General features: G+C 35.4%; 2 protein-coding genes across 2 annotated transcripts; both read right to left on the reverse strand.

Annotated features, from left to right (window-relative positions):
- Positions 1–355: 355 nt before the first annotated feature.
- LOC123321834 lies at positions 356–7617 on the reverse strand. The gene is made up of 2 exons (XM_044909616.1): positions 7097–7617; positions 356–2341 (listed from the first exon to the last, which is right to left on the reverse strand). The coding sequence occupies exon 2, from the start codon at positions 2321–2323 to the stop codon at positions 356–358; it is 1968 nt and encodes a 655-aa protein (XP_044765551.1). The 5' UTR covers positions 2324–2341; positions 7097–7617.
- Positions 7618–9837: 2220 nt separating this feature from the next.
- LOC123321586 (zinc finger protein 600-like) lies at positions 9838–12133 on the reverse strand. Its single transcript, XM_044909257.1, has one exon. It carries the CDS (start codon positions 12117–12119, stop codon positions 10011–10013), a length of 2109 nt encoding a protein of 702 aa, XP_044765192.1. The 5' UTR covers positions 12120–12133; the 3' UTR covers positions 9838–10010.
- Between the last annotated feature and the right edge of the window lie 5461 nt (positions 12134–17594).

Consider the following 17594-nt stretch of genomic DNA (forward strand, 5'->3'; position numbering starts at 1 on the left):
TCAAGATTCATATCTCTTACGTATGAAAATAGTGGAAGGTTAAAATTTTTACGAAGAACTTATCTAACCGCCTCAGATTGTTTGGATTCTTGTCATCTTACTCAATGAAAGAAATGCTTTTCGAAAGTTGGGTGAAATTTACAGGTAACCTTTTCTGAAAAGTGCCTTTCCGTACAAAATTACGATATATAGGTTAATGTCATCATTGTTTACATTTTGGGAAGATGAAGTAATTCAGGGAAAGACATACGTTCAGCCACCGAACATCAGCCTTCAAAATTTCATAGCCTACTTGACGACGAATTTTTTTGAACGCACGTTACAATACAAAATATTCATAGAGTCAAGTACTGAATTAATTTCTTGATATTTTTATGTTCTTGAGTCTTTGTGATCTTCTTAATGATTTTAGTGATTGACTCTCATCATTCAAATCGGATTCAGTTGATTCAAATTTATCGTTTTTAAATGAAACACTGAATTCATGAGTGGGTTTTTGACTACAATTATTAAATATTTGGAGACAAGGAAGGCATCTTTCATTGCTGCTATCTGATTTGCAACATTTTCTGAATAAGTCTATGAATTTGAAGCATTTCAAACATTTGTAAATTATAATGGAAATTATCATAAAAGCAATTATCAACAATATGGTTGTGAACCAATTCGTATGTTTAATTATAAATGGTTTATTCAATTGGTTCTGCAATTGTTCATCGAATTCTGATAATTTATGTTTGGCATATTTCAATTCTCTAAGATCTAAATTGCTCAATTTTAATGGTTCTAGTTTTACTGCTTCTAGTGTGAGATTTTTCTTTAAGTTTTTACAACAATCGTCTTCATTAATATCTGTGAATGGCAAAATATTCATCAGTTCACTTATGCCAATTTGTCCTTGAACTTCTAGAATTACTGTTTTTGTAAATGCTTTACACTTTGGATTTAATTCAAATAAGCCTATTTGAGAGATTTGTTCTACTCTTGTGGATTTATCATCGCACACAATTGATAGTTGTGTTGGATAAGATAAACTATAAAACCATTGATTATTTCCTAATTTATGCCAAATTTCTAGTTCTGCAATGAAATTATGGATTTTGCAAGTTTTCGGAATAACATCAACTCTTTCATTGAATAATATTATTTCACATTGATTATTGTTGTTCGTCTTCCTCATAGTATATAAATGTCTGCACAAATAATTATTTGGAAGTGTTTCGAAACATTTATCTAAAGTATTCAAATTAAAGTAATTGGTTTTTTCTCTCGAAATCACAATATAAGGTGTACTTGGTTCAATATATGAAAATAACATTGGATCTTCATGATGAGGCACTGGTGCTGATAATATTTCATAAATTTCATATTTTCCTTTAGTAACAATCGGAACATTGAACGATAATACTAATAATCCTTTGTTAATGAATGATTTCATTTCTAGCAATTTGTAAAAGATAAAAATATTTTCAACGCTCAATGGCAATGGGAGGTCTTGCTTCGTAGAAATTTTATGCAATTCGGAATAAAGAGTTTCTGGTGGTAAAATATTGTAACTGATGATATTATTTGAAATAAGAGAAATATCATTCACGTATTCATTCAACTGATTGGTTAACTCATCTGTCATCTCGATAAGTGAAATAATGTGGTTGGATAATCCTATTTCGACTTCAAAACTGTTTTTAATAGTTATCATATCTTGTTGAAATTTATTGAAACTTTTCAAATTTTTATTTAGAATATTAATATTTTCATTCATTCTAGTGAGTGAATTATTGAAATTTGTTATGGTATCGGAAATAACATTAACTTGCTGTTGCATTAAAACTTCGGTTTGTTTTTCATTATTAATTAACGAGTTTATGGAATCAGAATAAAATTGTGCATCGTCACTGTCTGGGTTTCCAAATAACCATTTAATTCCCGTGCCAACGGCATTCATTAATCCTCTTCGTTTTCTTCTAGATATAACATTGATTTTATGAGTAATTATATTGAATGATTTTTGAATAGTTTCCAACTTTTTTTGAATATATTTCATTTGATTAAAACATTCATTAGCCAATTGATCGTTAATTGCGATGTGACACGTACTGAGTGTTATTGAATAAAAATCTTTAATTACTTGTACTTTCTCCTCTATATGTGTAAGATTAATATAGGATAAAAGAGTGAAATGTTCATTAGATATTTTTGCTAAGCCTAAGTTATGAAATATGATTCCTGAGGATGAAGGAATTGGAGTTACTTTATATTCGGTTGCTAGGCCCTGGGTCATCAATAGAAGGGTCGTTAATGGTAATATCTTGATTATGTCCATTTTGGGAATTTTCGTCTTCTGAAATTATATTAAAAGGTTTCAGTAGATTGAAGTGATAAGTTTTTAATTTGTTTTTATCGATTTCAACAGTGGCGGTTTCATTATCATGAATTTGAATTATTTTGAAAGGTCCTTTGAAATGTTTGGATAATTTTTGACTGGTTTGTTTTGCTCTGGAATCTTGAATTATTACTAGATCATTTTCTTTGAATGTGTAAGTACGATTATGTGTTTTGTCATAATAAGTTTTTGATTTTTCTTTCGACTTTATTATGTTTTCCTTTGCTGCATCTCTGGCAATTTTCAATTTTTTCGCAATTGAATTCGCTAAATCTGAGTAATGAGGTTTTTCAGAAGGTTTTCGAATGGAGTTAGGTATTCTTGATTTTTGTCCAAATACTAATTCATAGGGTGTTACTCCTGTGCTTTTATGTATGTTCGTGTTATAGGAATATGCTGCTAAGTTAAGAAATTCATCCCAATTATTTTGATCCTTGTTTACGTAACATCTCAAATAATCTTTTAACGTTAAATGAGTTCTCTCGAGTGATCCGTTTGTTTGTGGGTGATATGGAGTGGTTAATTTGTGTTTTATTCCTAGCATTCTATTCAATTCTTTCAATGTCTTGGATGTGAATTCGACTCCTTGATCTGATAATATTTTTTCTGGGAAGCCAAAATTAGTACAGAATTTTAAAAAGTGAATTGCTACGTTTTCTGCATCATGATTAGACATTGCATATAATTGAATATATTTCGTTAAATCATCTTGAAGAGTGAGAATAAATCTGTTGCCGTTTTGAGTTACTGGTAGAGGACCAACTATGTCCATTGCAATTTGTTCACAAAATTTTGATGAGGTTGTCGTTATTTGCATTGGGCTTTTATTATTTCTGAAAACGGTTTTCGATAATTGACATGTTTGACAATTTCTGATATAATTTCTTATATCTTCTTTCATATTATCCCAATAAAAATTTTCCTTGATTTTATGATACGTTCTTTCAAATCCTTGATGTCCTGATAATGGTGAATCATGATAGTCAAATAATATTTGTTTGATCATATTTTTGTCTGTTATTGGCATTCTATCTTCTTCTAATATGTTATATTTGAAATCACGGAATAAGTAGAATAGAAGGCTGTTAAAAGTATCTTTTCTGATCAAGTCATTATTCTTGGGAATATCAGTTATGACAAACTTAGAACAATTGTTGAATTTTAATAAAGCTTTCAAGTTATATAGGGTTTCAAATAATGTTTCATATGTTGTGGATTCTGTGACGTCATCTTTGATAAATATCACATAGATTATTTGTTCAGGTAGTTTTTTGAGACTTACTTCTGCAATTCGATTATTTTGAGGAATTATGTTTGAAAAGTGTTTGTACACGTAATCGGAGTATTCATTTCTTTCTGATTTGTCTGTTGAAAATGGAATTACTAAATTACGAATTCTATTTAGAGGTTTCTTTATCATTTTTGGTTCTGGAATATTCAAGTTCATCTGATGAAAACGTTTAAAATCATTGAATGTGAAATTTTCTGTTTCGTCACACCTCTCCTCAATAGAGTTCACATTATAATCTGGAATTCTACTTAAGAAGTCAGCGTTTTTATTTTCTTTACCCTTTTTGTATTTTATTTCGAAATTGTAATCCATTAATAATGTTTGCCATCGTGCTAATCGTCCTGAAGGATCCGAACAATTTTTTAGATAAATTAAAGGTTTATGGTCCGTATAGATTTGAATATTACTGGTTCCAAATAAATATGGTCTGAAATGTTTGCAAGAGTCAACGATTGCTAATAGTTCTTTTTCAGTGGTTGAATAATTTTTTTCCGTATTTGATAATGTTCTTGAATAATAGGCAATTGGTAAATCTTTTCCATGTTTTCCTTGCGAAAGAACTGAGCCTATAGCTTCATTTGATGCGTCTGTTGTTAAAATAAATGGTTTAGAGAAATCTGGGTAAATTAATAATGAATCGGTTGTTATTATGTTCTTCAGTTCAGAAAAAGCTTTCTGTTGTGATTCTCCCCAATCAAATTTTTGATCTTTTCTCAATAATGATGTAAGAGGTTTCGCAATTGCTGAAAAATCTTTAATGAATTTTCGATAATATCCAACAAATCCTAAGAAACTTTTAATCATTTTTGCGTTGGTTGGTTCCTTTAAATTCTTAATAGCTTCGACTTTTTTTGGGTCTGGTTTTACACCTTTATCTGTTATGATATGACCAAGATAAGTAATTTCTTTTTTCAAGAATTCACATTTGTCTGGTTGCAGTTTCAAATTATGTATTCTCAATTGATCAAATACTTTCCTTAATTTTTCGTTATGGTCTTGTAAAGAAGAGCCATATACAACAATGTCATCTAAATAACAAAAACAAACAATTCCTTGGAGTCCCGATAGAACAATATTCATTAGTCGTGCAAAAGTATTGGGCGCTGATTTTAATCCAAATGGCATTCTGTTAAATTCAAAATGTCCTGAAGGAGTACTGAATGCAGTTTTTTCTTTATCTTTTTCGTCCATTTCGATTTGGTGAAAACCTGAGGCTAGATCTAATGTTGAAAAATAAATTGAGTTTCCTAACTGATCCAAAATTGTTTCAATATTAGGTAATGGATAATTATCTCCAACAGTTATTTCATTGAGTTTCCGATAATCTATCACTAATCTCCACTTTTTGATTCCTGAAGCGTCTGCTTTTTTGGGTACAACCCAAACTGGGCTGGAGTAGGGTGAATGTGAATTTTGAATTATGTCTTGTTCAAGCATTTTATTTATTTGCGTTTTCACTTCTTCTTCGTGAATTTTGGGATATCTATAAATTTTTGTGGAAATTGGAACTTGAGTTGTCGTAGGAATTTTATGTTTCAAAGTTTTTGTTGAGGTAAGAAAATCTCCAGGTAGATGGAATAAGTCTGAATAATGATTACAAATTTGCAATAAGGATTGTTTTTCTTCTGAATTCAAATGATCGGTACGTAGGTTTTCAAATAACAAGTGCTTCCTTTCATTCGGCGTCATTTGCTCGGTGAAATTAATTATTACATCAGGAATTATTTCTTCTAGTTCGAATTTCAATTTGTCAGTATCAATCGTTACGGTACTGTCTCTCAGATTCAGAATGGGTAGATAAGCCTTTTGTTTATTGTTCTTCACGAGTGCGTTCGGAATGAGTATACCATCGTCGATTTCGCGGTTTTTAATCACACCTTCAGATAAATTATTAATTAGGTTAACTTCAACGATCGTTTCACTGCGTGGTTGTAAGATTATTTTCTGAGGACTCTTGTTTTCAAAGGGAATAATTATGTCGTTGATGATTAAAGCTTTCTTATTATAATCAAGTACTGCGTTGTTTTTCTGTAAAAAGTCAACACCTAAAATTCCATCATAATTTTCAAAACGAACTTCATGACTTACAACTACTTGAGTCATTATGGGAAAAGTGAAATTTTCGAATTTAAGTTCGAGGTCGACTGTGCCTAAGGATAAAATTGGTTGGTTTGGATTTATTCCGTTGAATGAAACAACATTTTCACGATTTAATTTTGTGATATTAGGAATTAATGAATCGTGTTTCACTAAAGACATTGCTGCTCTACTGTCTATTAGAAATTTTATCTTTTTGTTTGGTGAATTTTCGACATTGAATGAAATTATTTGGAGTTCTGCTCCGTAATGGTTTATTCGAATGCCTCCATATACTGGCCATGGTCCAACTCTGGGACATTCGACAGAGTTTGACCTTTCAAGTTTAAAGAATCCTTTTCTACTTTATTGACTTTGGGATTTTGAGTATAATTATTTCGATTTTGTCTCTTTCTACAGTTTTCATAAACGTGTCCAGGTGTTTTACAATACGTACAAAAGATTCTCTTGAAATTTGGGTTGAATTGATTAGGATTATGATTGGAATTTGCATTATGAGTATTATTGGAGGTTCCTGGCTGAGAATTGTTGTTGTTACGATAAGAGTTTCGACTTGATTGATGGTTGGAATTATTAGACCTTGGTTTTTTGCGACAATTTTTTGTGTTATGGTTTTTCATTTTACAATAAGAACAGTAAAGTCCGGTTGAACTATTCGATTTATTTTTTGTATAATTGAGAATTTTTTCTTCTTGAAGGGCCATATTATAAGCTTCGTTCAAATTGTCGATATCTCGAGCTCTTAACATTTGAGATATTTCCGGTTTGCAATGAATGATAAATCTTCTCAATGCAGTTCTTTGAATTGATTTCTTAATCGCTGTGAATTCGTCTGGTTCGGAAGATAGATATTCAGCTTGGATACATTCATTTTTGATTTTTTCGACTCTTTTGAAGAAATCGGTAATTCCCTCATTCGAATATTGACGAAGTGTTTCTAGTTCTTCATGGCTTTGTGCGACATGCTTTGTTTGACTGTAATACGTTTTCAATTTGGTTTTTAGGGTTGTCCAATCACTTATTTCATCAATATCGATTTCATTTATGACATTTGTGGATAATTGTGATACTACGAATAGAAAAAGACTTGGAATTTGATTTGGTTGAGCCAATGAAAATGCTGAATTCACATTTGTTATAAAAGTGTTGAGTTCCGTCCTGTCGCCATTGAATGTTTTTATGAATTTGAATAGAACAGTTAATGGTAATTCTTCAAATGGTTCGTCGTCACTTAGATTATCATTCGCGGTGCCTGGTTTTTCTCCTTTGAAAGACATTTTGTGCAGTTTTTATATACTTTACAAAGTTTCAAAAATTTGACTCACTTTTGGTTGCGGTGTTTGGGTGGGGCCTTCCGTCGAGGTGCTCCTCTGACTTTGCGTCCGGAAGTTCTGGTTGATTGGTGTTGATCCCTCTGGCTCTGGCTTTGGCTCTGGCTCTAGGTTACCCTTGGATTGATTTTTTGGTGATCCCTTTCTGGCGATCCCTTGTTGAATTGTGGTGGTCCCTTTTTCTGGTGACCCCTTGTTGCGTTGAGGTGATCCCTATCCGGCGATCCCTTGTTGTCCCTTTGTGGGCTGATTATTTGTTGTCCCTCTTGGGGTTGTTGGGTACCTCTGGGTGATCAACTTTGTGGTTAATCCTTGATCAACTTTCTTTTTGATTAATCCCACTTCTGACACCAAAAATTCGTGTCGTATTCCTGCTGCGAACTTTTGGGTTTTTAAAAAAGGTTCTTCTGACACCAGGTGGCTTTTTAGAGAAGACACCAAAACTCGTCGAATGGTCGTTGGAATTGAAACAGTGCACTTAACTTAACTTGATTTATTACTGGTTATGGTTACAGGTCACTTTTACACTTAACTGATACTTAGAGCTACTATACGTATGAATTACAATATGCGATACGTGTGGTATAATTACTTAAGCGGAACTAACGTTCTATACGACAGCCTGGGCGGAACTAATGTTCTGTATGACGGTCTGGGCGGAACTAATGTTCTGTATGACGGTCTGGGCGGAACTGCTTCGCAGTTTGAGGAAGTCTCTTTTATATTATTTTAATATTGCTTATTCAGCAAAGTTATTTTTAGTAACAATAATGGGATTTTTTGTATACAACAATATACTCAGATTGGGTCTTTGTATATAGACCTACCTCTGAGGTTGCTCTCTCAAATTGAATTCTCTTTCAAGAGTCGTTCTGATAAATTCAACTCATCGTGAGGTGATCAACAAACTTATATGTCGTTCTTTTTGAAGAGGAGTCTCAAACCATCAGAAAGGATCTATTCATAGTAAATATACATGTTCATATAACATATAAAAGTTTTTAGTGGTCATTTTCGAAATTGTGAACGCCATAATTTGTAAAACTTGATTGGGAAATCAAATGCTTCAATCCATCCTATGATTTGAGTAGCAATTCTTACTCAAATTCTAACGGTACTAACCAATACTTCTAGATCCTGAAACGAAAACAATCAATTGGAAACGAAACAATCTGTTGCATCTAAATGAAAAAAAGTTGTTGTTATTGTTGAATATTCTTTCATTCTGAATCCAAACATCTTGACTTCATTCTGCCGATGTACTATTGTAATGTACTTAAAATAATTCTCACATCTTCCTTCAGAAAATTATAATTTGATCGATTTTGGATTTTTTCGTATTTATCAACTACGACTTGTGAAATAAATAAATATTCTGTACTCTGACATAACCTCTACTAATCTCATTCCATCATAAAAATAATAATATCAAAGATTTTTGTATAACAATATTATTTATGCTCCATAATATTACCAAATTTTCAATCCTACAGTGGAGTGATGACATACATTTATGTAGGAATTTATGCTAAATGAATTGATGTGTCTTTCATTTCTTAGAAAGGCTGGGCCTTTGGTGCTGACACATATAATTCATTTCATAATCTAACGATGAATGTTACTGTTATTATTCAAACAATGTTTATCGAAGATTGATTTCGATACACTACCTTCGGAAGTACATTCTAAAAATTCATACTTCATGGAGAAGAGAATATCAGCTGAAAATTAAAATTTAATTGTTCATGATAGATTCAAACAATGCATAGTTGAATGTTGTGACCTTTCGTCACAGCAAAATGCAAGAAATCTCACTCAGTGAAGATGGGGTGGGTTCAATGTTAGGAACCGACAAAAGAGAAGTAGGGCGCCAGGTAGATTTATTTCCCCAGTAAATACCCTTAGGAACAGCAACAACCCCAAATCAACCAAACGAGTTGTACTGAAGAACGATTTATTCAGGGAGAAAAGAAAATACACGGGCCTACTTGTATGGCTATCGTTGTATTGCACGCCAAGGGGGGTGTGTTAAAAATAAAAAATGATTGAGAAATAACTATTTTAGCCCTGCATACCACTTAAAAAATAAACATCATTTCGGAACAAATATGAAAATAAGAACCGAAAATATATATAACAAATAAAAATATTCTAAAAATGCTTATCCATAAAATAAAATTGGAAAAACAAACAAAAGTGCATTCTAACGAAATTGAGAATTGCGAGAAATTAATATCACCTCGAGCGCAAACGATAGAATCGAGATATCCCGAACCGAACGATCATTCTTCGAGTTACCAAAGAGAAGCATTCTAGGTACGGCAGGGTCGCTGCCTGCCGGACCTATATGTCCTACACCGTGCGAAGTATTGAGCCAACAATATCAACTTTCATCATAGTTTTGGTCTTTATTCTTTGAAAAGTTCTTTAAAAATTGTCGGAATTTCATTAGTTATATATATCCAGCACTCACGTTTATAAAAATTAACAAATAACAACTCATGAAACACCCTCTATAATACCCAAATTTTCAGAACAATTCTATTATATCCGTTGTCCGTAAACGTCGGATAGGCCACCACTCACCTTGGGACACCCTGTATATCGTGTATTCATATGTGGTGGAAATAACTCATTCTTAGCGAAAATGAGGTAATGCAGTTTTTAGTTTAATTATCGAATTCACCAATAATTATTGGCCATATCAAAATAATTGTAATAGATTCACGAAAAAGAATTTTTATTTTTACCACCTTCAAAGATTAAAATAATATTTTTGGTATAAAAAATAAAAAAATAAAAGATCAATTAACATATATAAAAATAAAGAATCCAGATCATCCGAAATGCTGGTTATTGGACGAAGTGGAATTTGAGAATGTAAAAATATTTATGTTATATTAAAATGTCATATTTGTGGGTGGAAAGAAAGTAAATGTCGTTTTAGATGGTTTTTCCTAGTTGCGACATATTTACACAAATCACACTTAAACAGCTCTAAATCAGGATGAACAGTGCCGAAATGCCTTCCTAAATCATCGTCATGATCTGCGGTAAAGTCGCATAAGTGACACTTATGAGCAGAATTCACATGATTTTTGAGATTATTTTTGTGAGCTGTGGCATAATTGCAAATTTCACATTTATACGGTTTGTATTCCTGATGTACGGTATCTGTATGCCTCTTAAGATTCCGTGAACAATTGGTCGTATAATCACACGACTGACACTTTATAGTATTTTGCGAGGTTGAATGAACGGAATTTACATGTTTTCTGAGATCTCCAATCCTATTCGTTCTATAATCGCAAAATGCACACTCATGTTTTTTCTCGTTGAAATGAATTGAATCTATATGCCCTACGAGTTCGGTGTTATATGCCGTGCAAAAATCGCATATATGACACTTGAACAGGTTTGCTTTCGAGTGAACAGCATCCATGTGGATTTTAAGATTGCCCTTTTGATTTGTCGCGTGCTCGCATAAGGGACACTGAAATTCCTTCGCGTTTGAATGAACCGACTGGATGTGCCTGTCCAGATGGTGCCTCCTGTTTGTAGAATACACGCATTCTGGACACTTGTACTGGTATAGCTTCAAATGGACGGAATTGGTGTGTTGGTCAAGATAATTTTTACGATTGCAAGAGTAGTCGCATAAGGTACACTTGAAAAGTTTCGAATTCTCGTGCACTGATTGCACGTGGGCCTCGAGGTCCTTCTTTTGGCTGGCGGCGTAGTCGCAAGACTCGCATTTGAAAGTCCAAGCGTTGCGATGGACTGAATCGATGTGCCTTTGGAGGTTATAACTTTCTTTCGTTGAAAAGTCGCACAGCCGGCACCTATTCGGCTTATGATTTAGATGAACGGCGTCTGCGTGCCTCCTGAGATCTTTTCTCCATTTCGTAACGTAATCACATTGGTCGCATTTATGCTCAGTATCGGAATCATCAGTAACAGCATCATTTTCCGAATTTGAATCAACATCGCGTTCGGATTCGGGATGGGCAGAAACCATGTGTTTCAGAAGAAATCTTTGCCTCTTTGCAGAGTAGTCGCATTTGTCGCATTTATATTTGTGGGCGTCAGGATGAACTGAAGATTTATGTTTTTTCAAGTCACTCGTGCAATTCGCAATATACTCGCATAGATTGCAGTCGAGAGTGTCAGGATCGCAATGAATGGAATCTCGGTGCGCTTGGAGGTCGGTTTCTTGATTCGTAACGAATTCACACGAATCGCATTCATATTTTTCTGTGTGAAAGACATCCAAGTGTTTCCTGAGCTCTTTCCTCCATTTCGTACAGAAATCACAGCTGGCGCATTTGTACCGCTTGGAATGTGCGGAATCTTTATGTATTTCCAAATCATCCTCACAGTCGGTAGCGAATTCACACAAGCGACAATTGTAAGGTTTACGTTCTCTGTGAACTGTATCTTGGTGCGTTCGGAAATCTTCCTCTTTATTCGAAACATATTTGCATATCTCGCATTTGAATTTTGGGTGAACCGAGTCCACGTGCCTCCTGACATCCTTCTTCCTCGCCGAAGAGTAATCACACTTTTCGCAACTGTACCTCAAAGAACCAGAATGAGCGAAGCAAGGAAGGTGAGGAGAGGAATAATATCCAGCAGTCAGCAGAGGCAAGGCTTCAACTAGAGGAGGAGGATTACCACGGCCTAGCCAGGGTTCCAAGGATTTGATTTTCAGAAGGACCGGGTTGTTCGTGATCTTAGCTAGTTTGGATAAAAATTTGATCGCCAACCAGGTTCTACGGATATTGAGCGGTAACTCCCTAGATTCGGCCAGAATGATGGGGATAGGAGTGGATCTCATGTAACCCATAGCAACTCGCAGCGCAGCGTACTGCACCCGATCCATCCTGGTCATGAGGGTCTTAGGACAATTCCCATAATAGGAACAACCATAATCGAGATATGGACGAACCATGGCCCTATACAACAGCAACAGCGTTTCAGGCTGAGAGCCCCACCAAGTTCTGCACAACGACTTCATCAAATTAACTCCTTGGGAAGCTCCGGCACACATTCTTTCAATGTGCGTATTCCATTTCAGGTTTTGATGGATGGTAACTCCCAAATATTTTGTTTGTTCGACCCACGGAATATCAGCCCCACACAATTTTAGGGGTGGGTTGGAGTTCAACTTCGCTGTCTTATGGCAGCAGAGAGCGATTGTTTTGTTTGGCGACAGTTGAAATTGCTTGGAAGAGGCCCACCTCTCAACCGAAGATAAAGCCTGAGTCATTTTTTGATAAGCTGTAGGGAAATCGGGGGCCGAGACTACAAGCGTGGTATCATCAGCATATTTCAGAACCGTCACACCAGGAATGTTAACATATAAATGCAAGTCTCTGACGAAGACATTGAACAGGACTGGACTCTCTGGGGCGCCTTGAGATATGCCCAGGGTGGAATGTTTGGGACCAAGAGTTTTTTTAGAATATGGGTCCAGTAGGAATATCTTTCTATTGACGAACACGGATCTAAGCAGCTCTATCACAGGTCGAGGAACCCCGATGGACAGCAACGAGTCCTCCAAGAGATGAAACTGTATAGAGTCATATGCCTGTTTGATGTCTAGGAAAACCACTAAGACGACTTCATTACGGTTGAATGAGGAGTAGATGGACGAAATCAATAGGGATAGAGCGTCATTAGTTGATTTTCCTTTGCGGAACCCAAATTGGAAATCGCGAGGATCGTTGAATGTTTCGTAAAGTTTCTCTATTCTCACAGCCACCAGGGATTCAAGGATCTTCAGAAGACAAGAAGTCAGTGCTATCGGTCTGTAACTAAGCGGATCATTAGGGTCCTTCTTAGGTTTGCATATGGGAATAACTAGCACTTCAGTGAGCGATGGGCAGACTGAGGGGGATGTGAGCAGATCGTTCAGAAGATTGGTAAGAAGTTGTTTGGCCTGAAGGGGAAGGTAATTCAGCATGCTGTATGTGATACCATCCAATCCTGGGGCAGAATCCTTTTTTGACCTGATACAGGAAGATACCTCATCCAACGTAATTGGAGGAAAAGACAGAGGTCGATGAACTCTGGGTGGAGGAGGTCGCTGAAGGATGACGGGCCCGGATGGACACAGTCTTTCGAGAATTTCCTGACCACAGGAGGGAGAGGAGACCGGGATAACTGGGGGTCGACAACCTAATTTAAATTTTTTAACGTCGGACCATAATTTTTTTGCATTTTGAGGGGACAAATTTTCGCAAAAAGATCTAAAGGAGTCTTTTTTGGTTTGTCGGATTTTGTTCCTCGTTAGCGCTTGGATATTTTTTGCTCGTAGAAATTGCTCTATGGATGGATCCTCAAGGTAGGCCTTAAACGCCTGCGATCTTTTTTTAACGAGGGCAGAGAGGTCTTCATTCCACCATGATTTTCTATAAGAAGAATGGCGGGGTTGATGTTTTCTAGGGATAGAATGTTCAGCCGCCTCCAACACTCGATCTCTGAACTCCTGTAGGGATCTGGGAGTCTGTGACTCCATACCGTCAATGATTACTTGCTGATATTTGGACCAATCCGCTCTTCCTATGCTATACTTTCTAGTGGAGAAATGGGAACTGATATGTGGGGGAATTTGGGAATCCATGCCAATGGAAGTCAAAGTTGGCAAATGGTCACTTCGTCCTGGATCTGGGATAACCTTCCACAAGGAGATCAACCCTATATCGCTAGAACACAGGGTTATGTCAGGAGCGCTTGGATTCGCGTTCGGAGGAGTTATTCTAGTGGGGGTGCCATCATTCAAGATACATATATCATTAAGAAGCAGCAGCTCCTCCAGAATTTTACCATTTTGTGTGAAAAAGCCGGAACCCCAGTTAGGATTCTGGGCATTCAAGTCCCCACTGATGATGAACGGAGATGAAATGCCAGTTAATAGTTCGTCCCAGAAGGATAGGGGCAGAACAACACTTGGAGGGCAATAGATATTAACAATTGTGAGGTTGAAGTTGAGGATAATAAAACCCTGTATCTGAACGGAACTAGGGCAGGACGACAGACGGAAGGGAATCTCAGCGAAAGCCAGATTGTTCCCAATGAAAGAGACAATGCCTCCTCCAATCTGATTCGTTCGATCTTGTCTGAGGATGTTGTACCCCGCTATTTTCAGATTATGAAACTCTCTGAGCCAAGTCTCCGTCAGGAGGACCACGGTAGGTGGGTTCTCTTCTATCAGGAATCTTAGATTATCTATATTTGAGAAAACAGATCTAATATTCCATTGTAATATAGTAACCATGAAGTCGGTGGAGTTTTTTTTTTTTTATAAACTTTAACTTAGATCACTGATGAAGAGAACCTTAGATAGCGGGAGATTTATTCAGTGGGAAGGGAGGAGGAGGAATTGGGGGGCTTGTTAACATTCTCTGATGACGAAGTTAGATTGTTGGTGATCAAAACCGAAAGACTCTTTAATAAATCTGAGTTTCTATTATTTTCAATGTGGGATGTTATCAAAGTGATTATCTCTTCATCTGAAAGAGAGGTCATTGGAGAAGAAGATCTGTTATGTTGGGGAGGGAGATGCTGTTGAGAACCTTGATTAGTATTTCTAATTGGAGAAAGGGGAAGTGAGAAGCTGAATATTTCTGAGTTATGAAGATCTCTATCATAACCAGGAGACGTAGGGCCTTTCTTCCTTTTTAGAGCTGAGGAGTAGGTTAGCTTATTGGTAGTTTTGGATTGTAGTAGTGATCTACGGTTCTGAACTGTTATTATATTGGAGTCGTTCTTTGACGTTATAGAAGGAAGCCTAGGGAACAGTTGTGGCCTAAGGTGGTCAGGGTTTGAGTGATCGTGGGAGGGAGAATTATGATTATAATTTTTGGGGATCAATTTGACTGCCTCGAAATAAGAGATATTTTCTAGAGCGATTAGGTGGTTAATCTGTTTTTGTCGTGAATATTCGGGACATGTGCGGTCGGTGGAAGCATGATTTCCCGTGCAAAATAAACATTTGGGATTACTTGGGTTGGGGCAATCATTCTCGTCATGTTTTTCCGAGCAGTTTCTGCATCGTTTATTTTCGGGGGAGTTATGACAGTTGGGTTTGGTGTGTCCATATCGTAAACAATTGTAGCATTGGACTACTGGGCCTACGTACAAAGAAACGTTTCTAACACATCCCCATAGAGAAATTTTATCTGGAAGATTTTTTCCCTGAAATGTCACTAGCCAGGTATTAGATGGGACATAGGATATGACACCTTCTTTAGAAACACGTCTGTTAAGTGCCCGGGCATCTAGAATTTTGATTCTTGAATTGGCATGTTTGATTATGTCTTCAGAAGTGATTTCGGAGCCGACATTTCTTATTACCCCTCTACTAGAAACCATTCGAGAAGGAATAAAGACGTCTACGTCAGAATCATTGGAGAACGGGTTTTCCGCTATAAAATTGTTTGCTAAGTCGGGTGACTCAAAAGAAATGGAAATTCTTTTTTTTCCTTTCTTTGCTATTTCTTTTATACCTTTTATATTCAAAGAGGCCAATTTTTTAGCGAGGTTCATAGGGTGGATATTGCCTAGATTTTCAGAAGATTGGGATTCCATTATAATAATAAAGGGCCCGACGTCGGAAGGGGAGTATTTATGAATAATCTTGGGTTTAGAAGAATTTTTTCGAGTTTTTGACTGATTAAGTAGTTGGGAGAGGGATTGCGAAATAAGAATAGCTTCATTAAGCATTTCTTGGTCTTCCTGAAATATAGATTGGATAGCATCCACCTCTCTTACCAATAGGGACACATCAGCTGGGGAATAGTCACTATTGTTCTTTCTACTGTTCGAAAATAGGTGATTTACCGTATGCTGTGATTTAGGAGTTAGATATGTGCATAATCGTGGAGACGGTGGCGTAGGCGGGGGGTCTATGGACCCCCCTGGAGACCAATCCATGATAAGATAGGTTATGAGAGTTAGATTTTCAAAACTGTTCTCAGTATAACGGAAATAAACCCCAAATTGCCTACCTTTAGTTTCCTTTATACAACACAAAGTTAGTATCTATTTAGAAGTTAAACTCTGTTAGAAATAACTCGAACAGTCAACAAAATTATCCAGAAAACACGGGAAGCACGTGTATCAGACAACGGTTAACCTCCGAATCGATTAAAAATTTGGCAATATTATGGAGCATAAATAATAATAATATTATTCAAAGATATATAATCTTTGTTATTATTATTTCTATGATGGAACGAGATTGGTAGAGGTTATGTCAGAGTACAGAATATTTATTTATATCAAAAGTCGTAGTTTATAAATAAGGGAAAATCCAAAATCGATCAAATTATAATTTTCTGAGTGAAGATGTGAGAATTGTTTTGAGTACATTACTAAAGTTCATCATCAGAATGAAGTCAAGATTTTTGGATTCAAAATGAAATAAATATTCAATAATAACAACAACATTCTCTCCATTGATTTCCCCATTTAGATAAAACAGTTTGTTTCGTTTCCAATTGATTGTTTTCGTTTCAGGATGTAGAAGTATTGGTTAGTACCGTTAGAATTTGAGTAAGAATTGCTATTCAAATCATAGGATGGATCGAAACATTTGATTTCCCAATCAAATTTTACGGAATATGGTGTTCACAAATATTGAAAATAACTACTAAAAACTTATCGTTATTATATGAACATGTATTTTAAAATGAATTGATCCTTTGAGACTTCTCCTCAAAAGAACAAGTGATTGTTGATCACTTCACGATGAATTGAATTTATCAGAACGACCCTTGGAAGAGAATTCAATTTGAGAGAGCAACCTCGGAGGTAGGTTGATAATCTCTGATAAAAACATATATCTTTAAAAATCAGCTGATCATTGGTCACTTCTATGTGAAAAAATGACTAAATTACATACATCTTTTTCAGTTTTCTCAAACAGTTATAGTTATGTTTATACAGATTTTCTCATGTTGCAGCACGCAGAACAATTCAAGGTTAGATGAGGGAAGGTTATGTCAAATTTTACGTTTCCGTAGAGAGTAAATAAGCAGGACTTAAAAAAGCAAATCATTTGAAACTATTTAAGTGGATGAAAATTGTCATGTGGTCTGTAGAAACAGATTCCAGTGGATTTTGCCAGATATCGAATAATGAGAATTGATTCTTCTACGCTTCCACTTTTGAGAAGTTATACTAGGATGGAAAAAAAAATCATTTGAAGTATCCTGTGAAAATGTTTAGATCTTGCAAGTTAAGAAATATATGATTACATAAGTTTATTCTACTATATGAAAGATATTTTTTAGGGTTTATTTCCAAACATATGTAACATCTTTAATAACAGAGGTTTATGCTACTGTAATAATAAGATTCACATTTCAAGAAAAATGTATGATACTGTTATATTCTTCAAACAATAAATATTCTTACATTGCTACCTTATTGCTATGATTGCTAGACAGTGAACATTATTTGAATCTATCATGAAAAATTAAATGTT

The sequence above is a fragment of the Coccinella septempunctata genome, chromosome X (assembly GCF_907165205.1).
Source record: "Coccinella septempunctata chromosome X, icCocSept1.1, whole genome shotgun sequence".
In the NCBI taxonomy this organism is placed as follows: Eukaryota; Metazoa; Arthropoda; class Insecta; order Coleoptera; family Coccinellidae; genus Coccinella; species Coccinella septempunctata.